The sequence below is a fragment of the Ochotona princeps genome, chromosome 19 (genome assembly GCF_030435755.1).
Source record: "Ochotona princeps isolate mOchPri1 chromosome 19, mOchPri1.hap1, whole genome shotgun sequence".
Taxonomy (NCBI): Eukaryota; Metazoa; Chordata; class Mammalia; order Lagomorpha; family Ochotonidae; genus Ochotona; species Ochotona princeps.
Window position 1 is genome coordinate 28,442,893 of NC_080850.1, and position 27,424 is coordinate 28,470,316.

At 40.9% G+C, this 27,424-nt stretch overlaps 1 protein-coding gene across 8 annotated transcripts in view; it reads left to right on the forward strand.

Moving 5' to 3' along the window:
* NR3C1 (nuclear receptor subfamily 3 group C member 1) overlaps positions 1 to 27,210 on the forward strand; it is a 133,173-nt gene extending 105,963 nt beyond the window's left edge. For 6 of the 8 annotated variants that reach the window (XM_058677912.1, XM_058677908.1, XM_058677909.1 and 3 more), the window contains exons 3-9: positions 10,264 to 10,430; positions 13,664 to 13,780; positions 17,909 to 18,187; positions 18,819 to 18,963; positions 23,082 to 23,212; positions 25,821 to 25,978; positions 26,421 to 27,210. In XM_058677912.1, the coding sequence (XP_058533895.1) occupies positions 10,264 to 10,430; positions 13,664 to 13,780; positions 17,909 to 18,187; positions 18,819 to 18,963; positions 23,082 to 23,212; positions 25,821 to 25,978; positions 26,421 to 26,573 (1,150 nt within the window). In that variant the 3' untranslated portion in view covers positions 26,574 to 27,210. The remainder of the gene's footprint in view (positions 1 to 10,263; positions 10,431 to 13,663; positions 13,781 to 17,908; positions 18,188 to 18,818; positions 18,964 to 23,081; positions 23,213 to 25,820; positions 25,979 to 26,420) is intronic. The other 2 variants (XM_058677913.1, XM_058677914.1) reach the window with 1 other exon arrangement.
* The last annotated feature ends 214 nt before the right edge of the window (positions 27,211 to 27,424 follow it).

The window sequence follows — 27,424 nt, forward strand, 5'->3', positions numbered from 1 at the left end:
TTGGATTTTCTCGTGTAGTTGCACGTCACTCAAAGTCAGGAGTACTTCCTATGTCCTGTGCCCTCAGGCAGGTTTTGTCATATGACCGTCACGGGGAGTGTGTACTTCCACACATCCAGATGGTCCTTTGAAAGCTTCTCCATGCACTCAAGAAAGAAGGTAGCTGAGGCATTCTTGAGACCACCGCCAGTACACATTTTGAGTAAGCAGTGCACTGTAACAGGTATAGTATGAGAGGCACAGAAGGCAGAAACATGCTCATTTGTTGCCAAGTACTATGTACTGACCGTGACTGTCGGTGCTGTCCTTTCATGCCTGGCCACCCAGTGGATTGGAGTATGGCAGTCACTGCAGCAGGTGCGTAGTACGAAGCTCTGCAGTGACAGGAGGTTTTAGAATATGACTAGGTAGTAGGGACTGTGCAGCTCCAGCACTGTCATGTGGGACCACTCTCCTGCATGATCCTTCATGGAGCAGCTGTCATCAGCGATTGAGGAAACAGGTTTATGGGAAGCAAAGCCGCAGAGAAAGAGTGTCATTCTTCCTGTCAAGCAGCAAAGGTTGGCACTCTGGCTGCCCACAAGCCCAGGACCCTCCCCCCACCTAGCAGCAGTGGATGGGGAGCTAGGATCCCCAGCAGGAAGCCTGGGCCAGCATGGGTACCCCCACCCACAGCCACATGGCTGGGGTATCCAGACAACTGCGCCACTGCTCAGACCTACCTGATTCCACCCACCAACATGGCAGCATGGACGGAGACTGCTCTGTTTTAAATTGCTTGTTTGTAGTTTATTTTATAATTTTTCTTGAGAGACGGACAGTGGCAGGGAGGCAGATGGAGTAAGCCGCCATCAATTGCTGTCCCCCAAGCCCTGCCATAGGCAGGCCTGGACCGGGCACAGAGGCAGAAGCCAGGGACTTGGTCTAGACCTCCCCTCACATGGGTGGGAGAGCCACTGGCTTGAGTCACCCTGCTGACTCCCAGCTGCTGGAACCAGGAAGCAAACCCGGGTGCTCTGAGGGTCCTATGATCAGATGTTAGAACTGTTAACATCTAAGATGAAATGTGTAGTAGTTTTCATTTGAGCAACAACTGAGATTTTTTAAGATTTATTTTTTATTGGAAAGATAGATCAGACTTATGGAGGAGAGACAGAGAAAGATCTTTCATCCACTAGTTGGCTCCCCAAGTGCCTGCAACTATCAGAGCTAAGCCTGTCTGAAGCCAAGAGCCAGGAACCTCCTCCTGGTCTCCCACACGGGTGCAGGGTCCCAGGGCTTTGGGCCGTCCTTTTCTGATTTCCCAGACCATAAGCAGGGAGCTGGATGGGAACTGGAACAGCCTGGACATGAACTAACATTTGAAGGTAGAGGATTAGCCAATTGAGCCATCACGCCAGGACCCAACAACTGAGATCTTGGGGTTGTTTCCACAATGGTCTGTTACTTGTATTCCAGAGTATCCAAACTGGGTAAATAATTATTTGCTAATTTGCAATTTTGAAATAATAAAGTAGGGTTGTTTTTTCCCCAAGGCCTCTGTGCTTTTTCAGATTACTTTATGTGATGTTAGAAGAAAAATATGATATGCTCAGAGCAAAATGATGCTGACATAATTAAATGGCTGGATGAAGGCGTATTTTCTCTTTCAGCCTGTACCCTCTGAGTTGAAGGGATACAGTTGTACAGTCCCATGCCAGAGCAGAATAGGAGGCTGTGCCGTGTTAGAAATGGCAGATCTGTGCAAGTCGGAGCTTATGGAGACGAAAGCCAAACAAAGCAACCACAGACCGATGCTGGTCGCACCAGCTACCTCATTCATCAAGTGGATGTCTACTCGTTTGCATGCTCCTTATTTCTAGCTTTCTGTGAATTTACCTTGATAGTCTAGATGTAGTATTCAGACACAATGCAAGGTATATCTGATAATCTATTTTTCTATTAAAGACATAGTAACAGGTGTTTAGCATAGCAACTAAGAGCTTGGCATTTGGAGTGATATATACTTCCTTTGGGATCCAAACACAGCTATTTTCTGGTGGTGTGACTGTCTCTGGAAAAGTAATCTGACCTTACTGGACTGAAGTTTGCTTGTTGAGAAAGTGGGACTAATGACGATATGTTACTTATGAAGTTTTTCTAAGGATTAGAATGAGATAATATTTTACGTAGCACTTAAACTATGTGATACATACCAGTCTAAGGCCTTAATTAGTATCAGTGTTTGCTAGTTTGTTTTGCCTGTGTGCTAACAGGACATATTATAAAAGCTAAGAACTTATGTCATGTTATAGAAAAGCAAATTTAGTAAAATATAGTTATGAAAGACTGTTGGTAACCCACATTTTTTACTCAACATTGTTTTAGTCCTTTTAAGCTTGGATTCCCAAACTAGACATAATAAAATGAAATAACTTAAAAGTTAACTATTAAGCCTTGCAAGAACAACTGGTAAAGTTCTATAGTTGGGAAGGGAAAAATGTCAGCCTAAGTTATGCTGCTTTGTAAAACATCTGTGACTAGTCATCTCTTTGTAAATCAGCCATCAAATATTACGGAAGGATATTTCTGTGATATGGGCTTATATAATTTCCTATGGTCACAGGTCATAAGCCTGAGCTTCATTTCATGGCATCCCTAAGTCCTTGCAGGATGTCTCCAGCACTATCCCTTCTATTCTGCGTAGAACCAGCAATACTTCCTCTGAAGCCTGTTAACTTGCCCGTTGTGCTGTTAAGAAACTTGGAGCTGCTGTTTTAAATTTTGCACCTTTTGAAATCTAACTTGGGACTCCCCTGATCTTGTGAAACCTTGCTTGGGCAATGTTTTCTGGTATTCCTTTAGCATTTTTGTTGGTTTGAAAGCCAGACAGACTTCCCATTCAACTTGTTCATTCTTACATGTACAGAAGGCTGGGGCTGGGCCAGGCTGAAGGAGGAGCCTAAACCAGAACCCCCGCATGGTGGCAAGAACTCAAAGTGCTGGACCTGTTACCTGCTGCCTCCCTAGGTATGCATTAGCAGGAATCCAGGGTCAGGAGTTGAGCTGGAACCCACCCACAGGGGAACACCAGCTCTACCTTGTCTACTGTGGGCCTTCCTCTCTTCCTTGACCCCACTGCTCTGCTTAGCTTTCCAGCTCTTAACACTGATATATTTTATCCTGGAAGACTTTCCTGATGGCCTCTGCATGTGAAGGCCTTTTTCATTGTGTCTCCTACAGAAAGCTGTAGAAGACTCATGAAAACACAGGAATAGAATTATAATCCTAGGATGGGCCCAGCGCTGTGGCCTAGTGGCTAAAGTCCTCATCTTGAGCACACCGGGATCCCATATAGATGCCCATTCTAATCCCGGTGGCTCCACTTCCCATCCAGCTCTCTGCTTGTGGCCTGGGAAAGCAGTCAAGGATGGCCCAAAAGCCTTGGGACCCTGCACCCTCGTGGGAGACCCAGAGGAAGTTCCTGGCTCCTGGCTTCGTATTGGCTATTACCGGCCATTGCGGTCACTTGAGGAGTGAATCACCAGACAAAAGATCTTCCTCTCTGTCTCTTCTCTCTGTATATCTGACTTTGTAATAAAAGTAAATAAATCTTCAAAGAAAAAGAATTATAATCCTAGGTACATAATTCTTTCTCCTAGGACCTGATTATGATCATTAATAATTTTTCTTTGTGTTCTTGCTTAGTACTTTATGAATCCGTCTTGAAATTTTTTGAGGCATTTCATTCTCTTGTTTTTTGGTAATCTCTTCTTTCTTAAAAGTTGCTTCATTAAATACACATCCACCATAAATGTTGGTCAGTGGGAATGGAGAGGCATAATAGTGAAGTAGTGCCTCAGTTGGAGTTTCAGTCCCAGTTCTAGATTCTAGTTCTCAGAGAGCTGCCATTTCAATGACCTTGAATCTCCGAGCTTCAGTGTATATGTCATTTATAGTGAGGATGTTAATGGAACCTACTTTCAAGATTCAAATAACCAAGATAATTCCTTATAAAGTACTTGGTACCGTGCCCACTGCATATTAAATAGGAGTAAACATCAGCTCTGTGTCATATCAGCATTAAAAAGTAACAGATTGAATCAGGTAAACCGAAAGGAAAGAAATTTTGATATTCTTGAAATACATTTCCCAATTCTTTCTGTGACACACCTATATGACGCCTTTTTGTTACCCAGGCTGTTTGGGCTGAGACTATCCGGAATTCCTGTAAAAGGTCTGAGAGACCAATGTGTTGTTTTGAATGTGGTGTCAGTGGAACAACTTATGATTCAACAATTTTATCACTCTGGACCATCATCAGATGGATGGGAGCCAGAAAGTGACAACAGGAAAGACGGTCATTTCTCCTTTCTTCCTCTGCTGTGGGTTCTTTGCCATAAAATTCTATTTGTGTTGAGCTGATTGCACTAACATTTCATTGTGGGCATTTGTGCAAATTATGTTTTAAATGAATCCAGCCAGTGTATTCTAAATAGATCTTCTGTTTTCCTAACAGCGAAGCCCCCCCTTGGCCCATTGGTTCCGTTAGAGCAGTTTTGGCAGTTAGAAGACTTGGCCTCTTTTTGAAATGGATATTACTAAGGGTAGTTGTTAGCCACACTTTTCCTGTCCCTGTAAAAAGCAGTGGTGGATGTATGTCTTTATTATTTATGTCAACTTTTTTTTTAAAGATTTATTCATTTTATTACAGCCAGATATACACAGAGGAGAGACAGAGAGGAAGATCTTCCGTCCGATGATTTACTCCCCAAGTGAGCTGCAACGGGCCGATGCGCGCCGATCCGAAGCCGGGAACCAGGAACCTCTTCCGGGTCTCCCACACGGGTGCAGTGTCCCAATGCATTGGGCCGTCCTCGACTGCTTTCCCAGGCCACAAGCAGGGAGCTGGATGGGAAGTGGAGCTGCCGGGATTAGAACCGGTGCCCATATGGGATCCTGGGGCTTTCAAGGCGAGGAATTTAGCCGCTAGGCCATGCCACCGGGCCCTATTTATGTCAACTTTTAGTAGCATTCTGATAGCTTGTTGATGCCAATTTTTCCGTGTAAAGTCATTGTTGTTCCAAAAGCTTTATGTAAAGAATATCATTTTTGCTATAAGCCATTAAGCATTTACCATTACGTTCACAATGTCTCAAATGATAACCCCATAAAAAAATACCTCTGTGGTCCAACCAAGTCTTTGGCAAACAAACTTCTCTTAAAATTTACTGTTTGGGGCTGCTCTATGGCACAGTGCCCCTTCGGGTGCCAGTTCAAGTCCCAGGTGCTCCACTTCAGTTCCAGCTCTTTGTTACTGTGTCTAGGAAAGTAGCAGAGCAAGGCCCAAGGGCTTGGATCCCTGCAATCACACAAGATGTGTGGCAGAAGCTCCTGGCTTCAGACTGGCCTGGCCCCAGCCAGTGCAGCCACTTGAGAAGTGAAGCAGCAGGTGGGAAACTGATCTCTTTGCCTGCCTCTCTCTGGCTCTGCCTTTTATATAGTGTGTTTGGAACTATGCTTTATGTTACATTTCAGACTTTTGACCAAGGCAATAAAAATGACTACTGCAACCATTTCCAAACTCAAGCTGTCTACCAAACATCTGAAAGAAGTTTCTTGTATGCTTGCATAGCAAATGGTTGATTCATTATTGGCTGAGCTGCTTTCATTGTTCATATTTATCAAAAATGATCCTTAAGGAGATAGTTGTCCCTCTAGGGAAGAGACACAGTTTAGGTTCTTCTAGATCTTTTGCGATTCCATGTAAATTTTATGATAGGATTGTGTTTGATACGGCCTTGATTCATGAATTAATTTGGGGATAAGAGATGTAACTGAAGTCTTGGGATCCAGGAACAGCATATATCCTTCCATTCACTTGAATCCCTCTTTTTCTCTAGACCAATTTTCTCTGTAGAGCTAGTGCACATCTTTTGACCCCAATTTATTGTGTGTATTTTAAAATTTTAATGTTTTTTTAGACTAGAGGAAAACAGGGTTTGGCATGTTTATGTGTGCTGTACCCTGTCGACAAGGCTAAATTCCTTCATGATTTGTAATTCAGCCACTGTTTCGTCATGCTGTTTCTCCTCTCCATTCTCACTGCTTCTTCCTTCTGGGATTTCATGCAAGTGCATGCAAGACTGTATGATCCGGTCTCAGGTCATTGAGGCACTGCAGCATTTTCTTCAACCGTTTCTCTGTTCTTCAGAAAGTAAAAATTCTGTTGATACTGAAAATATGTAAGCCTGTTGTTTTACAGATTCCTCTGTCCTTGACTGCATTTGGAATTCTTAGGTCCAGTGTACTCTTTAACATATAGAGCAAGGCCTCCAAATTGCTATGCAGAAGGAAGTGGATGGACAGGGTAAAAGGAAGGGTGCCTTCTGGTAGAAGGCTCCATCCCAGAGGAACTTGAAAATAGGCAGAGAAGGAAAACCTCTCCCAGATCCACATCATTTGTACACTCCTAAGGAAAGTTTTTAAAATTATTTATGTGTTTGAAAGGCCAACAGAATCTCTTCTAATTCAGTGTTCCAAGGTCCACAACCATCTGCTCCCTCCTGGAGTGTGTGTGGGCAGGAAGCTGGTCTTGGAAGCAGAGCCAGGACTCTCACCCAGAGATTGTAGTCTGAGGTTCAGGCATGTCGAGCACCGCTTTAACCACTGTGCCAGACTGCCCACCCTAAAATGGATTCTTTTTTTATTAACATTCAGAAAGCAAAACAACAAAAATCTTGGAAATTAAAAGACGGCACATTGAAATTCTCAATGGACAAAATGAGAGCTAAAGGGAGAAAATACCCTGGTACTGAGGGTAAAGAGAGCAATGGAAAATAGATGACAGTCTAAGGAGTTCCTAAAGACAAAATGTGGACAGAAACCAGAAGGAAAACTCAAAAAGGGAGAGAGAGAGAAGCTGCCCCTAGCAGCTAAATCACCCACATCCCAGACTGGAGTGTTGGGGTTCAGATGAGTGCTAGCCCCCATTCGTGCTAACATGCACCATGGAGGGGCAGCACTCGTAACTATAGTAGAGGTGGACTTCTTGCTCCAGATTTGGTAGAACTGGATTGAATTCCTGCCTTCCAGCTGTGGCCTGACGCCAGCCCCAACCATTGCACATACTCGAGCAGTGAACTAGTAGTCGGGGACTCTGTCTGCCTCCTCCTCAAATAAATAGATTTAAAAAGTGTTGGGAGGTTTTCAGTTCCCCTGTGGCTCATGGCAGTATGGGGTTTCTGGTCACAGCGGTACCTGCCCCACTGGGTGCAGTGCCATCGTCACTGAGAGCAGCAGCCGCTTTAGCAAGACAGATCTTGTCTTGTTCAGAACAGGTTATAATTAAAAATGTTCTCTACATGGTAAGAAAAAAATTATCAAAGATTGGAGTAGGAATTATGTATCTGCTTTTCACATCTAAGATAGTTTTACTGTAAAAGCAACACATAGATACACAGTTTAGTGAATTTAAAGCTAGTATTTGTGTGCCAACTAGCTCAGCCAGCACCTGCAGGAGCCCTCCCGTGTCACCTGACAGGATGACCATGCCACTCTGCTCCTCCTCCCCAGAGGCAATGACTGTGCTCACAAATACGATTATTTACTTCCTTTTGTTTTTAAACTACACACCCACACCCCTTAACACTAAAGCTTAGTTTTTGTTTTTAAATCTCAAACTAATAGAATACATGTGCATTGCATCTTTGACTCAACACTGGAGTCCATTCATATTATTTATATATATCTATATTATATATAGATATTATATATATAGAGAGAGAGCTAATCACTGTATGTAATTATGTCCTTTAGAGGTGTTTACAAGCCCAACTTCACCAGTATGAACATTTTGAGTAGTATTTATGAAAATGCCTTTAACATCCTTTAACATTTTACTGTTTACACACATCATTTTCTTCAAGCATGTATTTCCTCATGTATGCATGTCTAATGACGTACTTGTGGATCACAGGCTAATGTGACTTTACTGAAAAATGCTGCTTCCCAAGGGGATTGTGCCCTTGTGTGCGCTGGTGGTACAGTGATGAGCATAGCTGCCTTCCAAAGTGGACCATGCCCTTGACAGGACAGTTCTGTTTGATCTTTGCCAATCTGGTGGGGGTGTAACAGTATTTCATTAAGGTTTTCATTTGCATTTCACTAATGAGGCTGAGTGACTTTCCATATGATTGTTGTGAGTTTCCTGTCCTTGGAGTTGAATCTCAATAATACTCTGCAATGGTAATTATAATCTTAATATAATCTATAAACTAGAGCACAAGTGGCTGAGGTCCTTTCTCTTAAAATTAGCGTAATTGTTTAAAAGCACCAACAAGCTAGCAAGAGTTTTTTTATTTTTAAGACTCAATTTAGCCACACTTTAATTCTTGGCAGGCACCCATGGCCTGGCTTGTCATTTCTATAAAAAGAAAGCTTTAAAAGTATTCTTAATCAGACTTTGAGTCAATCATTTTTTATTTTTATCCCCAATTTGTAAGCCTTTTGGAAGGCTGAACAAATCAACTTCTTTGCGTATCCCACTGGTTACTTACATGACAATACTGTGGAACTTCCTGTCTGCTCTCTACCCGATACAGGGTTCCTGGCATTCTCATTTTCACTGGTTGAGGCCTATGCCATTGAAAGCAAACGTCATTACTGTCGTGTTGTTTGGGTCAGGAGTGAACTGAAATACAAACATGTGTATTATACTATCTTTAGACAACTACTTTTATCAGGATCATTGTGTTGTCAAGGTCATATACATTGCAAATTTAGATAGAGCTAAAAGAAATATTCTGTCTTGAAAATAAAGCATATAAAAAATTTGAGGGCCATCATTGTGGCCCAACAGGTTAAGCCACTGTCTTTAATGCCACCATCCCATATTGGAGTGCTAGTTTGAGTCCCAGCTGCTCTGCTTCTGATTCAGCTACCTGCTTACAGGTCCAGAAAAGCAGCAGAAGGTGGCCCGAGTGTTCCAGGTGCTGCACTTATCGTGGCTGTTTGGGGAGTGAATGAGCTGATGCAAGATCTCTGTCGCTTGCTCTCTTCCCTATCTCTCCCCCTTTTCCCAGACTCTCCCACTGGGTGTCAGTATTATAGAAAAATAATTTGTCGATGATAAAACAGTTGAGGATTGTTATTTTAGAAAATAGTCACTTTTAAAAAATTCTTATTGGAAAGGCAGATATACAAAGAGGAGGAGAGACAAAAGATCTTCGGCTCACTGTTTCTCTCCCCAAGTGGCCGTTATGGCTGGAGCTGAGCCAATTTGAAGCTAGGAGCCTCTTCTGGGTCTCTCATGCCGGCGCAGGGTCCCAAGGCTCTGGGGCCATCCTCTGCTGCTTTCCCAGGCCACAAGCAGGGAGCTGGATGGGAAGTGGGGACAGCCTAGACACAAACCAGTGCCCACAGGGGAATGTGGTGCTTGGGAGGAGGAAAATTAGCTATTTGAGCTGTTATTCCAGGCCCTAACTATTATTCTTTGCTCAGAAGGCATCTTTTTGAGATGATGGAAATGGCCTATCTTCTGTTTGTGCTACTACTGAGTATCATGTATCAGAGTATAACATGTTATGTTTGTATATAGGTAATATCTTAATAAGGGAGATTTTAAGTAAGCAAAGGCCCAGTGCTACAAATTAAAATTTAGGTTACTGTCTTGTGCAGATTTAGCCACTGCCAGTAGTGCCAGTAGTGCCAGCATCTCATATGGACACCAAACCCCAGCTGTTCTACTTCCAGCTTAGCACCGTGCTGAAGCACCTGAGCACCCGGATGGAGTCCCTGGCTCCTGACTGCAGCCTGGCCACCGACCCAGTCACCACTGCCTTTGGGAAGTGAACCAGCACATGGAGCATCTTTTTCTCTGGTTTTCCTTCTTCTGTCCCTTTTCCTTTGAAAGGAATAAATCCTAGTAAAAATCATAACCTCTCCATTCTGCTTTGGGGACACTCCAAAAGTAAAGTCTTTGTGTTTTTAAAGATTTACTTATTTTTGTTGGAAAGACTGAAGAGAGAGAGGTCTTCCATCTGCTGGTCTACTCCCCCAAAGACCCCAAAGCCAAGAGTGGTGCTGGCCTCTCATGTGTTTAATTTTGCAGAAAATTATTTATATTTCTCAATAGAACATTGTCAGTATATGTGTATGAGGAGTATTTTGTGGTTGCTGGTACCTGAAGTGGATGTCCATGTGACTGTGGAGTAAGTGAAGGATATTTTGATGTTCCACTGACAGTCATGATGAAGCCCAAACACTGTTCGCTTCCTCCTCTAGCCCAGGAATGAGACCAGATGTGAGCTCTCCTCCATCGACCACCGCCGCAGCCCCGGGACCACCTCCCAAACTCTGCCTGGTGTGCTCCGATGAAGCTTCGGGATGCCATTATGGGGTCTTGACTTGTGGAAGCTGCAAAGTATTCTTCAAAAGAGCAGTGGAAGGTAGTGTGTATTTTGAAGAGTTTCATTTTTTATTTACTGGTTCCTATTTCTGAAACAGGTTTTTACATTTTTATTGTATGCTAAGCCCATATGGTAGATAGAAGAGGGTGGTTCCCAGGTGTTCCAGAAATCAAAAAATATTTTTGAAAAACCAAACAAGCAGTGTTAGGATGAAATAGAAAAGTGTAAATTAATAGAAAGCAGTCTAGTCAAGAGAGCAGAAGGTTACATTATAAGAAAGTGCTTATTTGGGATGTTTGGCTTAGTGGTTAAAATGCCTCCACCGGGATAACTGGGGTCAAATTCAGGTCCACTCTAGCTTCCTGCTGAGGCACACCGCAGTCCTTGGGTCCTTGTCACTCAGGAGGGAGAGCTGAATTGAATTCCCAGATTCCCTGCTCAGCCCTGGCCTTTGAGATACTTTGGGAATGAACCACTGCATGGGCGCTTTCTCTGCCTCTCTGAGAGGTATAAAAATAACACTTTTTAAAAACTTAGTAGGTGAAATGGTGGAATGGAGATGTTATCTCCCACAAGCTAGTTGTTTCAAAGTCATCAACTATAACCTGCCTAGCAAAATGAATGACAGAACTGTGAGAAATGCAGCTCATTTCCTTCTGGTTTTCCTATTAAGCCAGGGCACAGCGCTAAAGAATGTAAATGCCTCTTCCCTCCAGGAGCTCACAAGGCGCAAAGAGCGCAAAGAGCCACAAATTCTGCCTGAGGAGGTCAGGTGACCTCGCTGTATCAATGTTGTAGTAACAAACTGCACCCCTGTTAACAGCTGCTGACTAGGCATGATTTCCCAGAGCGCTTCCTAAAACGCGCTCTGCAGCCCATGGTGACTGCTGGGAAACTACAATTTTCTATTACTCCCAGTGAGTCGTCACTGAAGCAGTTATTAGGAACCACACAACCTGAATGGATGACAAACTTCTGATAAGTTCTGAAGGAATGAGACAATTTGCCATGTAAAAATGGTTATTTGCTGACAGTTGTGTTCAGTTTATAGAGTAACTCGTTCCCCTGCAGAGACCACAGAGAGGCACACTTGGCCTACGCCACCCGTGAGTCATGCGCAAAGCACAATCTTGCCTGGTGCACAGTCCCCAACCAAGTGCCTGCTATTGAGCTCAAACTCAAAAGGAGGAAGCCACTTCTTGTTCCCAGTTCAGCACGTTTTCAATGTGTTCAAGTATTTCCATTACATCATTGTAGTGGTAACAGTAATAGAGTACTGCTGCATGTAGTAGCATTGATGCATTGAAAGTGAAATTCAGAATGAGGCATGAACATTTCAAGGAAAGCATGTGCATTAGTGTTTTTTTCACTTTCACGTTAAAACAGGGCTACAATTCAAATGCCTATAGGCACCAACAGTATCATTTTGTATCATTAATTTAATACAGGGGAAGGGGGGCAGGTTTACTTGGTGGTGGTGGTGTGTGGTTTTTGAGAATGCATACATTCATGCCTAACCTAAAAGCATTAAAGCTAGACAGACTGCCAAGTTCAAGAACACTGCAGACACTGAGCTTTGTGTCGAAGCCCTACTCTACAGTGTGAAGGTTCTCAGAGGGCCCTTTGCAACTCTAAAATTTTGTGATCCTTTGATAGGCATTTTACATATATAGACAATATAAAAAACTGCTTCAAAACCCAGATCGGGATTTTGGAGGACTTCATTATAAAGCTGTCCCTACTATGATTTCTTATATACACTACAGGGAACTTTTTCTGAGTACATTTTTCATTCTTCGATCTAATACAATCTAATTAATGGCTGTGAGCACTCGGATGCTAGGAAGATTAGTACTTGACAGTTTAGGAAGTTGGGGATCAGTACTGGAGTGGTGGACTGGGAGATTCCAACGCAGCTGTCTCCAAGCAAGTTCTTAACCCCAATACTACACTGACTCCCCAAGGTAGATAATCCTGTCACTTGCAGGCTGTAATCTTGTTAGATCCCAAAGATGAACTCACACTGAAATTAACGGCTACCATTTATTGAATGCTTGAAACTGCTGTTAAAAATCAGCAGATGGAAGATCTGTCTATATCTCCTCTCTGTACATCTGCCTTTCCAATAAAAAAAATATATGTATTTTAAAGGTTTATTTTTATTATCTTTTTTTAAGATTTGTTTTTATTGGAAAGTCCGATGTACAGAGAGGAAGAGACAGAGGAAGATCTTCCGTCTGTTGATTCACTCCCCAAGTGGCCGCAACAACTGGAACTGAGCTGATCTGAAGCCAGGAGCCTCTTCCAGGTCTCCCACACGGGTGCAGGGTCCCAAGGCTTTGGGTTGTCCTCGACTGCCTTCCCAGGCTACAAGCAGGGAGCTGGATGGAAAGCGGGGTTGCCAGGATTAGAACCAACACACCCATATACGATCTGTCATGTGTCAAGGCAAGGACTTTAGAATTGTGCTGGGCCTGTGGTAGCCAAGTTTTAAAAGGAGTTGTGAAATGGGCATTTGAGACATGGGTAGAGACTGCTTGAATTTTTTTCTTACATATTTCCCAGGGAATGTTTTTTGCTGAGAGAAAATTATAATTGTTGTTCTTAACATGTTATTCACTATTGGACATGATTTGAAGCAAGTTCTTGAACATTTGAAGGCGAAGATACATTCAAACACCCTTATATTCTAAATGCATGTGAAATAATGATTTCTGTAGGATTAGCATACAAGACTTGAATTTGCCATATCTATTTACCTGACTGGATAGATGCTGGCAACTTCAACATTCAAGATTAAATATGGATATTTCCTCACTTCTTTTGAAGAGGGAGGAGGCATCTAATTTGTATAGGGCATTGTAAGATTGATTCAGACTCATTTTCTCGTGGCGCCTCATGTAGTTTTTTTTGCCAGTTGTCACTTTACTCGTTCCTTTTAGCATGCAGTCACAAGTCAAAATAGTGATTATAGGTATGTTCTGTATAAGACACAATTTTAAGAAATGTTTACTTTGGACAGCTAATGACTGCACTGCAGCACACAAGAGATTTGGAGAAGTGCTGTTTAAAAAAATTAAGAGGAAAACATGATATTTGTGCACTTTTATGTACGTATACCTGTTTTCAGATTTTTGAGCAAAATAAGGCTTTGGTAATGGTGTACTGACAAGTTCATTGCTACTTTCCCTGGTCTTGGTCATGATCTGCCAAGAAAAAAACAGGCTCTACGTAAAGAACTGTGGGACTTTAACAGTGCCTTTTATTCTATTCAGGACAGCACAATTATCTTTGTGCTGGAAGAAATGATTGTATCATTGATAAAATTCGAAGAAAAAATTGCCCAGCGTGCCGTTACCGGAAATGTCTTCAGGCTGGAATGAACCTGGAAGGTAATGTCTGAAAAGAATCGCCTGTGTATCTTTTTTTTAAAATGTAAGATTCATGTTCTAAGTGCTCCACTGGCATTATTTTGTATGCTGACGCAGTGAGAAATTCTTACATAAGAATATGATGTCTGTTTACTCACCAGTTCTAATTAACAATGCCAAATCATCACAGCCCATATACTAAAAAAAGGCATTTGTTAAGGATGAAATGTACATAATTAATAAAAAAAGGAAAGTTGCTTCAAGTAGAAAAATCCTTTATTTGAACTGCATTATAAATAATGCTGATTACAGTTTTTGCTGAGAAATGGAGCAGAAATAACACTTTTTCCTTTAATATAAACACGGGTATGTACCTATGAGCTTAGTTGATTTTTAAAACTGGTCAGCAGCCCATGAAACTCTGCTTATCTCATCCCCATGCCCACCCACTCAGCAGCAAATAGATTGCACTTTCAAAATCCCGTCAACACCACAGTGCTTGTCCACCTCGGCAGCCATTGTGAAGACTAGTCATCCTTTCACCTCATGTTTCAGGGTTAATTGGTTCTCTTGCCCCTGGTATATTTTTTTCTTTCTCATGGTTACCCGAACTGTCTTTTGGCAACATTATTGTATCTTATTTTTTATTATATTTATATTTAGCAGTTTATGATATTCAAGTGAGATTTTTACAGAACTTCATGCACTTTAGGATAATCACAGACTTACAACTCTAATAAGCAATATATTAACAATTGAAGAGTAGAATAATTTAAGCGAATCAGCAGAGAAATCCCCAATAACTTAGCAAGTGAGAAATAATTGAACCCTGCATCCTACCTAGTGAGGTCTAGGAAAAGCCAAATCAGGTGTCTGACCAGTAAGGTACAGGCTGAGCAATTATAGGCCAGCTGACTTCTTCCTGTCTGTTCAATGATGTCTATATTAGTCTCTGTCTCTGAGCTAATTTTGGGGTTCCTGAGCAACCCTGATGGTCATTGTAAGAGGGGACGGGGAGCTAAAGTTGGAACTAAGTAAGGACAGAGAAAGCTCCTCTCCTGAGTCCAGAAGGAAATTTACAATTCTTCTATCTCTCAGCCCCCCCCCCCTTCCTGGCTGTTGCTCTGATGTCATCAGACCCTATGAAGAGGGCTCGGGGCTGAAGCAACTGTACTTTCATCTTAATACTTTTTTCATCCGGAAAACTGTAGCATTGGAGATACTTCCTTCTCAGATTTATTTACATGACCATTTTTTGGAGGGGTAGAGGAGGCCTTTTCTTGGATGTTGTTTACAGATAGTAAATTACAGATCTGCACAGAAAAAATGAATTCCAGGAGAAAAATCTATGGTTTTTTAAGTAAAAAAGCCTGAAACTAGTTACATTAATTTCCCGTTTATAAGTTCTGGAATAAGCATAGGTCTGGTCATTTAAAACTGAAGAAAGTGAAACTGACCTTCTCTGAGGCATAACGCAGTGCCTGGCTAGGTTGCAGCATCCATCACAGAATTGGGGTGCCACAGCACCAAGTCCTGAAGTCAGGGACTGCTTCTTTGGAAGAAAACAGGATTGAGTTTTAAGAAGCTGAGCAGGAATTAGATGCAAAATTAGGACACAGAGATGATCAGATTTGTATTTTGGAAAGACTAACCTTAATTGAGAGACCAATTACATCATGGTTCTGTTGCTAGAATAACTGCTGGTGCTTTCTAGTAGCTACTGTGTCATGTATGTGTTACAAAACAAAATAGATTGATCGGCATGAGTAAGTAGTCTAAGTCTGACTAGGTTAAGTATTCCCTTAAACATTTGCTACCTATTTTCTTCCATATGATTGACAACCCACAAAGATGAATTACAAATTCTTTTACAATTCCCTTTCAGTACCAGAGGGGTCGTTTTTGTTAAACCACACAATTATCCCCCACTTCCGTATGCATCAGATTTGGGCCAAGATTTTAACCAGTTTCGCTTGCTGCTCACGAATTCCCAAAGCACATAATAAACATTTGATAGTTTCAGAATAGATCAATCACTGACCTTTTCAGTGCTTTAATTTCCTTTCAGTCTCAGTCTTACTCTTTGCCCTCAAGTGTCACACCCAGTGAGGTAGTATGATATGGAGCTGCTGCTATGACACAGTGAATTAATGTACGTCCTGTGCTTGTGTCTTGGCTGTTCACCTTGTTTCCAGCTTCCTGTTGAAAGACTGGGAGAGCCAGGGGAGGTGTTCCAAGTGTTGAGACATAGATGAAGCTCCAGGCTTGCGCCTGGCACAGCCTTCCGAAGAGTGAAGCAGCAGATGGGCGATCTCTGTGTAATCCCTACTCATTAGCAGGAAGGCGGGTCAGAAGCACAGCCAGGACTCAAATCAGGAACAATAGAATGGCAGTGTCACGGGTTGCAGCTTTACCCAGCTTTACTCGCTGTGTCACAGTGCTGGCCCTGAAATGAATGTTTCTTTTTTTGAAAAAATTATGGTCTTTGAATTTTACATGTTAGCAGTCTGCTGTCACTGCCATTCCCAACTGCCCAACGGTTGGAACTCCACACAATTTTGTCTGAGTGGTGGTTTCTCAAACTACTGTGTTAATCAAATGTATCATTTTATAAATTGTCAATGGAAAAGCAAAGCAGTAGAGAAACTAGCATTTGTTCAAAGTCACTATGCTAATCTTTCTATTCTAGCAGGTAATGTTGGACTATTAATGACACCTTACAGTGGAATCCAACATTAATCTTATATCCAGTTAGGGTACCATTTCATTGTTGATAAAATAGATGGGTAGTCTAACTAAAATTAAAGGATAATGTTTTAAAAACCCAAGTTCATGGGCTTGTATATGTAGTTTTAGTATTTTTCCTAATTCCAGGTGAGTGCATGTTGCCAGAAATACTTGGCAGAGTCACAGTGGATAAGAACAGTATAGATGTGACCTGTGTTTTTACAGTTCTCAATTTTTAGAAATACTGTGTATACAGCGCTTTTCCCCTGTGTCAATTTCAACAATGGTTGTGGAAACCATAAGCTCTTTTAGATTCCAGTTATCTGTCTAAATGTGATTTAGTACTGCAAGTGGTGTATTTTGATACTGTTGCCCTATGCCCAAGAAATCTCAACATTTATTTTAAGGCAACATTGTTCACTGCTTAAAGTGCTCAGCACTGAAGTCTAGATAAGTTATTCAGTGGTATACATTAAGTACTCACAAGCTTTAGGAGTTTCAGTTGAATAATTCACTTAACTGCTCAGAGATGTATTTCTTGTTCCATTCAGTACAACATAATTGGCTTCACTAGCAAGTATTCCATGTTCTATAGAACGATCTTTAAAGATCCTCCCAGCTTGTGGTTCTGACATGCCATGAGGAAACAGGGTACTGTAAAACATTTAACACTGTTTAATGTAGGTTTGTACAGCTCTGGTTTAGGTGTACTGATTTGGGACATGCATGTTTTCTTCTATACTGCCAACAAAGTAGAGTCCAGGATTTTTTATCAGGATACAAGTGACACATTCCTGGTTGCTTAAAGGTTTCCACACCAGTTAAGATATGAGCTCATACTTCCCAGTATGGAATGTGATACCCCAGTTCCCATTCCAATTCCAGCTTCAAACCAACATACATTCTGGGAAGCAGGTATGAAGACTCAGGTAAATCCCTGGTTCTGTCCAGGCCCAACCTCAGTTATGGTGGGCAGTGGAGAACTGGCCTGCAAACATGAGCTGTAGTTGTCTTTTTTTTGTGAAAATATAGATGAGTAAGTAGAAGGATAACTTTAAAGAAATTATCTTTGCTCTACATAGAGTTGCCTCATTTGAAATTTTTATACTTAGAGTAAATTTGGGACCAAAATAATATATATTCAAATCTATAGTAATTTGTTCAGACTGTTTAAACAATGTTATGCAATGTTTTTTTTAATGTTTACTGAAGAGGCTGACTTACTTATAAGAAGAATGCTTATGGAAACAGGATTCTGTGGATCCTTAACTTCCAGAAAAACTTTGTGCTCTCATATCTTTCCATAATTGCAAAGTAAATTTGTGTAATTGGTTCACAAATTGAAAACACATCTTAAGCTATGCAGCCTTAGCCTTTTTTTCTTTTTACAATTCATTTCTTTTCTCTTTTTAATGCCAACAGCAAGAAAAACAAAGAAAAAAATAAAAGGAATTCAGCAGGCCACTACTGGAGTTTCACAAGAAACTTGTGAAAATCCTTCTAACAAAACAATAGTTCCTGCCACATTACCCCAACTCACCCCCACGCTGGTGTCTCTGCTGGAGGTCATTGAACCTGAGGTGTTATACGCAGGCTACGATAGCTCCCTTCCAGATACCACCTGGAGGATCATGACCACACTCAACATGTTAGGTGGGCGGCAAGTGGTTGCGGCAGTGAAATGGGCAAAGGCGATACCAGGTAAGAGGCACAAGGTGACAGAGCCACAGTGCCAACTTTGTTTCTGGTTCTTGAATAAAATCACAGGCTCATTGGGGACCTCATCTCAGGACCTGTGGACAAAGCAGAGGCGCATCTGTAATAGACATTTCACATTGCCCCTCACTTTTTAGTTACCCCCACAGTGCAGAATTTTCAGAGGATGATGTTAGAAGTAAAGAAAGGAAGCAATATAAACTTTAAGAATTCTGTTGGTTTTGCTGCGAAACCAGAACAGAGCAAACTGACTGTAAAACACGTTCTAAGGAGAATAATTTCAACTCAGTGATGTTAAAGGTAACTAGGTAAAAGTTTTGCTATTGAACTGTATGAGCATCAGCCTAACATACTTAGATAATGAGTACCCTGATGTAACAAAGGGTGAAAAATTACTATCAGGGAAAATTAATTTAGACTCTGCTTTTGGTCCTAGACAATTTGGTTGTGAGGCAAGAAGTGACAAGCTGGCTACTCCTAAGTTTGCCTCCATGGATGCTACACTAAAAGTGCTCAAGCTGTGTGTCAGGCGACCAGGAAAACCATGTTCCTTTCCTTCACCTCTTAAGCAGCCCCCCCAAATAAAGATAGATAAACTATCTTTCTACTGTTTCAGGATTCCGGAACTTGCACCTGGATGACCAGATGACCCTGTTGCAGTACTCATGGATGTTCCTCATGGCGTTTGCCTTGGGCTGGAGGTCATACAAACAATCCAGTGCAAACCTGCTATGTTTTGCTCCTGATCTGATTATTAATGAGTAAGTAGTATATGAATCATTTTTACTGAAACAGCTGACATTTTCCTGAATTTTACTCAGTAATGTAAAAATTAGGTAAGCTGGGAGCAGGGCATATGTTAATAATTCATATATGCCACTATTACTGCCCCAGAACATTTGTTTCAAATAGCTGGCATCTATAGGCTCGGTGAAACCTATGGCTCTTACGAGGGAATCCTGTTGTGACAGGATTCAGTCCCCAGTGGACTTGGTAGAGACCATTACATCTGTTTAGGCTGAAGCAGGGAGGTATGCAGTTGGACACAGCCAGGACTCGTCACATCTATAGCTCTGAAAGAATGCTGTTGGGCACTTGGAAGACTGACGAAGCTTCCTGATGTCATCAATCACCTCTTCTTCATGCGCAGCCCTCTATCTGCAGTGTTCCTTCTGACTCAGGGATACTTGTTGACTCAATGCACAGTCTCCTTCCTCTATGCACAGTAGCTTCAGCAACAGCATAAACTTTGCATGGTTTGGCTTTCTAGAACCTGGCCTCACTTGTCCTTTTGGTTTTCTCTTGTACACACTCATCATCCCACCTTCAAACACACTCTCAGCTCATGATGTTCACCTCAATTCTATCCTCCGGGCTCTTCTCATCTTTTACCCAATAACAGACCTTTTCGTGCTCTTAGCTCAACTCCTTCCTTGGACTAGAAACCCAAAGTCCCTGCATACCTCCCCACAACTAGAGAGATGTGTTCCTGTGGGGGGAAAATGGGCATTTACTTACTTGTGATCTCTGGGTGCAGCTGATGATGGCTCCAGAAAACACTGTTGGTCCTTAAACCATCCCGTACAGTGGTTACGTTGCTCAGTTCTTCTCTTCTCTAAAAGGTAGCACATTAACAGTACTCAAGCAAATAGGAGCAAATAGGAGGCTTGAGATCTGTGAGGACAGCCCAAAGAAGTACACAGTGACATGTTATTTTCCTGCCAGACACATTGAATAGAGAAGAGTTACAGAAGAGCATTGATTTGACCCAAATGTTACATGGGGACAGCCTAACTTTGAGTTCTAGACTCCAAACATTGCATTTTGGTAGGGAGTAACAGTGTGCATGCAGGGAGCCATAGATGGTAAGGTATTTCTATATTCAGTACTACTAGGTAATTCCAATGCCATGGATTGGCAGGAGAAATGAGAACACCCACTTGATACAAGAATTTTAGGATTCCCTCCTTGCTGCTGGGCCAGCCTTGTATAAGAATTCTGGCTTCTGGCTCAGTTGTTACGCTAAACTGTTTCTATCCTGTATTAATTCATTGATATTTGACATGTCAAATAGTGCCAGGTACTATTAAAGAAACTTGGAATAGTTAGCAGAGGGCTTATCTGCTAACATTGTAAAAACGGAACTCAAGGAAAGGAAAAAACCTATTTCCCAGAGCTATGATGTAAGAGTGTGACTGGCTGTGACAGAGAGAAGACAGTGTCCTACTTTACATTACCTGTAAGTTGAGCACTAAAGAACCAGCTGCACAAAGGGTCTGAGCGGAAGAAGGCAATTGAGAAGCATTGAAACAAGCTAGCCTGTTTGGGGAAGGGAAGGAAGTACCCTAAGGTTATGGCCTAAAACTCTATCAGAGAAACAGGAAGCCAACACGATGCTCTTCACTCAAAATATGTGCCCAGTGGAAGCATACCTCAAAAGCTTCATGGAAAAATGTTTACACATGGATCGCAGGGTTGTTTGGTTCCATACAGTTTTTTCATAATAGGCATTTACCCAGACCTTTGAAAGCTCTCCACCACATAGGACTGGAGCAGAGAGAAGCCACAAGGCTCCTGACCTTTAGTTGGTAACTCAACAGTGAGGAAGACACAGATAGCTGTGCGTCAATAATACTTTCAGATTGTTATGGTTCGTACTAGACAGTTCCGATAAGGTAGCCAGCAGCTTCTTGGGGAGGTATCATTTGAGCGGTGAGACCTAAGGAAGGGCCAGGCTCCACAGTAAGCAGCAACGGAGTGAGGCATGGGAAATGGATATAATATGAGCACGGGTGCTGTGTGTCATTGTACCTCAGCCTTCAGCTAGGAGGGACACTGCAGCCAGACCACACACATACTGTGGGTCTGAGTCAGAGAGGAAGTTACCTCGACTATGTTGCCAAAACCCACCTTTTATCACAATGGAACAAGATTAGATTATTCCAATAAATTTAAATCAGCTGGTCAATGTATTTAGCTTCTGTGCAAACTCAAAACATTATTTCAGCATCCAACCATGCTTTCCGCAAAACTCATCTGCAGTGTTAACAGTCGCTTTTTACAAGGGAATCTGAAAATGAAAACAAGTAGATTTCTGTTAAATATGAACTCATCATCATTTATGGAGCTACAGTTTAGGATTTATTTAAATTGAAGCATATACATCATAGCCTGACCTCGCCATGTGCATTCCTTATGTAACTCCTAGATTGTAGAAAATTTTTTTCAATATATTCATACTAATTTTCTTTCTGCAATGGTTTAGACATCAGATACTTTTTACAGGGTTATTTTTTTTAATTCTAACAAATATTTTTATTATCTAAAAATATTAAAAACTACAAGGATGAAATTATTTTGGTAACAGTCTTTTTAAAATTCCTTAAGTTAAAATTCCTTAAGTTAGATTAGAATTGCATTATTATACAATATTATTACTTCTAAAGTAAAGTAAGCTGATTATTCCTGGAGTTGTGAAAGCCAGCTAAGTTTACACTGCAAATGTGCTTTGAGTTTTTTTTTATTTATATATATATATTTTTTATTAATTATTTTGCATTATGTGACAGTTTCATAGGCTCTGGGAATCCCCCCACTCCTCCCCCTCCCCTCCCCCCTGGTGGATTCCTCCACCTTGGTGCAGTATTACAGTTCAAATTCAATCAAGATTCTTTCCTTGCAAACATATACCAAACATAGAGTCCAGTTACTTATTGTCCAGATGGGTTGAACAGTTTCTTGGGGAGACCATTTCTGGTCTGAAGTTAGAGCTGGTAGAATATCATCACAGTCAATTAAGAGTCTACAGGGTTATTTTTACTTAGCCATTCACTTTCAGGAACAAACTGTGTCCTTTAGCTGCTGTGTGAGCTGGGAGTTTCTCCTAAGTCTCTGTATTTCTATATTGCTCCGTATCTGTCCCAGATTCACAGGATCAGATTGTATATGGGGCCAGCACTGTGACATAGCACGTATAGCTGCTGCCACACCAGCATCCCATTGGACATCAGTTTGAGTCCTGGCTGTTCCAACTCAGCCAGTATGCCTGGGAAAGTATAAAATGGATCAAGTGTTTGGACCTCTATACCTATGTGGGAGACCCAGATGAAGCTCCTGGCTTTAGCCAGGTCCAGCCTAGGCCATTCATACCATACAGGAAGTGAACCAGCAGATGGAAGATTCCTGTTTTTCAAAATAATTCTTTTTTTAAGTATAAACTCATCTGATTCGACCCTCTGTAGGGTCAGTGTCCTGAAAACACCTGTTTTCTGGTGACATCCAACAAGATTTTTAAAATTCTAAGTGCCATACTACATTGTAAATCTGTTGGGATTTCAATTAAATGAGCGTTTGAAGCATGTCTAAGAACTCACAGGCGTAAAGACCACTCCCAGAAAAGCTCCTAATAACTATGAGGGCCTTGGGAGGTGTCTCTGTTAAGAGAACACTATAAATTAAAAGAACTGCACGTACAAGAATATTCATTCACATGTCACAAACAGACGTAGCACCCTCTACATGGCTGTCTTGAGGACAGAATATTCTAAGAAATACATATACATCTTTGGACTTTTACGTGAAGTAGAATCCCCAACTGTTGTCTGATTGATTTAAATGAGCAACTCCAAACATTACTGTGAAGACTTTTAGTAAAACACATAGCAGGCATGATATAAAAATGTTTTGGTGCAATATAAAAATCACATTACTTCGTAGTACTGTAGACCAGTAACCAGGTTTTGAGGAAAGCCCTCCAAATTTTCATTCTATCAACAATAGAACAATAGAATTAACAATAATAGCAAGAAAACACAAGAAATTTATGTTTTGGGGAACTTGGCCTATCTCTAACTCTGACACTGGTATTTGTCTTTGACAGGGAAAGAATGAGTCTACCCTTCATGTATGAACAATGTAGACATATGCTCTTTGTTTCCTCGGAGTTAAAACGGCTGCAGGTGTCTTATGAAGAATATCTCTGTATGAAAACCTTACTGCTTCTCTCTACAGGTTGGTAGAACAACAATTCTAAAATCGACCCATAAATAAGGCCAAAACATAAGCAATTACTCATCGATCTAGTAATAGTGATTCTACTTCCTTTACTGGTATCTCCTGCTGGGCATGTGATTTCCATAAATGTAAAATTACAGGCAAGCACAACAATGCAATAAGATATGTACGTGTAATGAAAACACAGGGGAATGGGAGCTGCCCAAGATTAAAACTACTGATTAGAATTGTGTAGACTTTTCTATTTAATCTTTGAAAAAACGTTACTACCTGAGATATAAAGAAGGCCGACTACAACCATGTGTGTGTTTCGCATTGCTATTTGGCACATGGCAGTATTCATTATGTCAACACAAAGTTACCTGTTCAAGCAGTAAGCTTTTTTACTGTAATATAAGTTTAAGTTTAAAATATTATTATCTCAGAGGAACAAAGATAAAATATCATTATAAAAATATCATTATAAAATATCATTAATTCTTAGAATTTTATCTACAAACTAATGGCTTTTGCAACCAATAGAGTTCTTGACTTACATGATAAAGGACTACTTTCTAAAACTCAGTAAGAAAATAAGATTTTTAAATATCAACAGAAATGTCACCAAAGAAGATACACAGTTGTTAAATAGTTACGAGAGGCTCCATGTATATATTGTCTGAGAAATGAAAATGTACATATACATCACCAAGTGATAAGGATACAGAAAAACAGGTCTCTTCATTCACTGCTAGCAGAGATAGTCAAGTGTGAAAGATAGGCTGGTGGCTTCTGCAAAGCTGAATACAGTCTCACTCTATCAGCTGGCACTTACATCCCTTGATATTAACCAAAGTGGAAAAGTTGTGTCTACATGAAAGTAATTTAAAAATGCCCTTAAGTACATGAGTGGTTAATCAAACTGTGGTATGTCCAGAAAGTGGAAAATTATTGAGCACTAAATGAAGTAAGTCCTCAAGCCATGAAAAGCCACGGAAGAGCCTTAAATGCCAACCAAAGCTAATCCGAGAAAACTATATACATGTACATACGATTCCAATGATAGCACCTTAGGCACATGCCCAAACTATGTCGAAAGCACAAAGGTTAGGAGTTAGCCCAGCGGTCACGGGGGGGGGGGGGGGGGAAGGAACAGGAGGAGTGCAGTAAAAATACTCTGTATGCAGAAGGATGTGAGAAATCTTTCTACCCTCATTCCATTGTTTGCTATAAACCTGACATTGCTCTAAAAACTGCTCTTCCTATTAGTTACATTACAAAAAAAAAAGTTCATTTTTGCTCTAGAGGTACAAGGTGAAGGGGTTGCCTCTAGTGATAGCTGTTTTGTAAAAGGCAAATTTTAAGAATTTATTCATTTGAAAGGCAAAATGACAGCACAATCCCCAATCCTGTGGTTCACCCCCTCAAAAACCCACACTAGCCAGGAGCCAAAGCCTGGTGTTTCAGCCAGGTCGCCCACGTGAGTACATCTTTGTCACCTCCCAGAAAGCCCCTCCTCTGAATGCTACAGGCAGATAAAACCTCCGTGGGGGCCAACACCTGGGCATAGCAGGCTAAGCCTCTTGCTGCAGCACTAGCTTCTCATGGGCACTGACTCAAGTCCCACTGCTCTACTTTCGCTGCAGCTCCCTGAGAATGGCCCAAGGCCCTGTGTCCCTACATGCACATGGGAGACGAAGTTCCAAGCTCCCAGCTTTGTACCAGCTCAGCCCTGGATGTTGAATTTGGGAAATTAACCAGCAGATGAAAGATCTCTAACTTTTTTGAATAAATAAATCTTTAAAAAACAACCTCCACCATGAGTTTCATAAGGAGCAAACCACACAGAGAAACTTCAGCAATCTTAAAAATAATATGTCGACCAGTTGACACTCAAACCCTTTAGGTCACCACAGTCCAAACTGCATATCAGGATTTTGGTTATAACACAATTGGTGGCTATCTAACAAGTTTAAACACATTTTGCAGTTTTTCCTAAAAAGTCATTTTTTACTGGTAACTATGGTTTTGTGGTTGCTGGATAACTTTTTAAACTACAGATGCTGCACACTGCTGGCTTCTAAGGCATACATTAGTCTATTCTACTTTTGTTCTGTAAGTTTTAATGCATCTAATGAACAGTAACAGTATTTCAAAACAGGATTTTCCAAAACCCACACAAAAAAAGCAGTTTGTTGGTACATATTTATTTAATCAAATGTATAGCAGTATACCTCTTAAAAGCTTGTTGTTAATTTGAGTAAGCAATTAAAGTAGATGTTTAAAGTGTGTGTATATATGTATACATACGTTTCTTACACTATGGATAACAAGGAAAAGGAAATTGAAACATTTCAAGGAGGAGGCGCCTTCTATCTCAGTACTGGAACTAACCCCAAAAGCATAACAGCAGCCAAAGATAAACAGCATGAATTGCTTTCCATGGTCATCACCAGCTCAGTTTTAAACATTAGAAACCAAGTGATTTACCCAAGGCTAAAATTCCTTTGGTTATAATCTATGAAACTGCTTGTCTTTTAGTATGTATTAAGAGTACATAGACAGTGTAAGTCATGCGAATACCCTACAAGAAATGTCTTCAATTGACTCCATCTTAACCTTTTAGTTCCTAAGGAAGGTTTGAAGAGCCAAGAGCTATTTGACGAAATCAGAATGACCTACATTAAAGAGCTAGGAAAAGCCATTGTCAAGAGGGAAGGAAACTCCAGTCAGAACTGGCAGCGGTTTTATCAACTAACAAAACTCTTGGACTCTATGCATGAAGTAAGTGTGAAATGAAGCGAAATGTAAGACGAATTTTCTGGGACATAAAGTAGGCTTTGATTATAGCATGTAATTACATGCCAGCTGTCCCACCTACACCCTATCCACTTCATAGATTTTGGTGCTGACCTGAGTTCAATTTAAACTTCAGGGTTTTTTTTCTAATCTTATAAAGTTTTCATGTTACAGAATGTTTAAAATGGTAGACTTTTTTAAAAGTAGAATTATTAATAATATACACTCTTTCATGTATTTGTTCTATACTTCCCCGTGAAACAATTCATTTTTACATACAATCCAAGGAATTTAGAAAGTCATGTGTTCCTAAGTGCTTATCAAGCTCAACTTTTTCCCATTTCACTGTATTCTAGGTCAGATATATTTTAATAAGTCTTCCTGCTGATCAGTTTTGAAGACTAGTCATCACTGTTCTCTTTTGCAGGTGGTTGAAAATCTCCTTCACTATTGCTTCCAGACATTCTTGGATAAGACCATGAGTATTGAATTCCCAGAGATGTTAGCTGAAATCATAACCAATCAGATACCAAAATATTCAAATGGAAATGTCAAGAAACTTCTGTTTCATCAAAAGTGACTGCCTTAACAAGAAAGGTTGCCTTAAAGAAAGTTGAATATAGCTTTTATTGTACAAACTACCAATTCGTCCTGTAGAGGTTTTATTGTTTTTTTCCTCTTTAGTTGTGTCCATTTCTGTTTTGCTTTCAGTACGCACTACACGTGGTATATAGAGGGCCAATACTTGGTGACAGAAGCAGGTACCATCATTCTTTCGGTGATGGCAAAGTAGACAGTGAAACGCATGTTGGTGTCTCCCGGAAGGTAGGAACTTATAAAGGGTGACCTCCACGGTGAGGCGATGGCACCTCAACCACCAGAGTCCCGAGTATGTGTGCTGAACTCTGCTCCTGCTTCTCACAGCTGGCTACATAAACCCTCCTCGACTTTCTGTTGGTATATTCCCCCTGTATAGTTAGGATAGCATTTTTGATTTATGCATGGAAACCTGAAAAAAGTTTACAAGTGTGTATCAGAAAAGGGAAATCGTGCCTTTTATAGCTTTTACTGTCTGGTTTTAACACTTTACTTTGTATTCAGTGAACTACGCTTGCTCATTTTTTTCTTACATAGGTTTTGTATCCAAGTTATTGTACAGCTGTTTAAGATGGGCAGCTAGTTCACAGCTTTCCTAAATAAACTAAACATTAATCTTCTGTGTGAAAATGGGTTGGTGCTTCTAACCTGATGGCACTGAGCTATCAGAAGACCACAAAAGTCGACTCAAATCTCCAGTATTCTTGTCGAAAAAGTTCGTATTTGTATATACTGCTTCAGTGGAGAATTCTCGATTGTGCAGCTTGTTGAGACAGAGCACCTAGCCCAGTGACTGGGTAAACTGTGGATGATGGCTGCAAAAAACAAACAAAA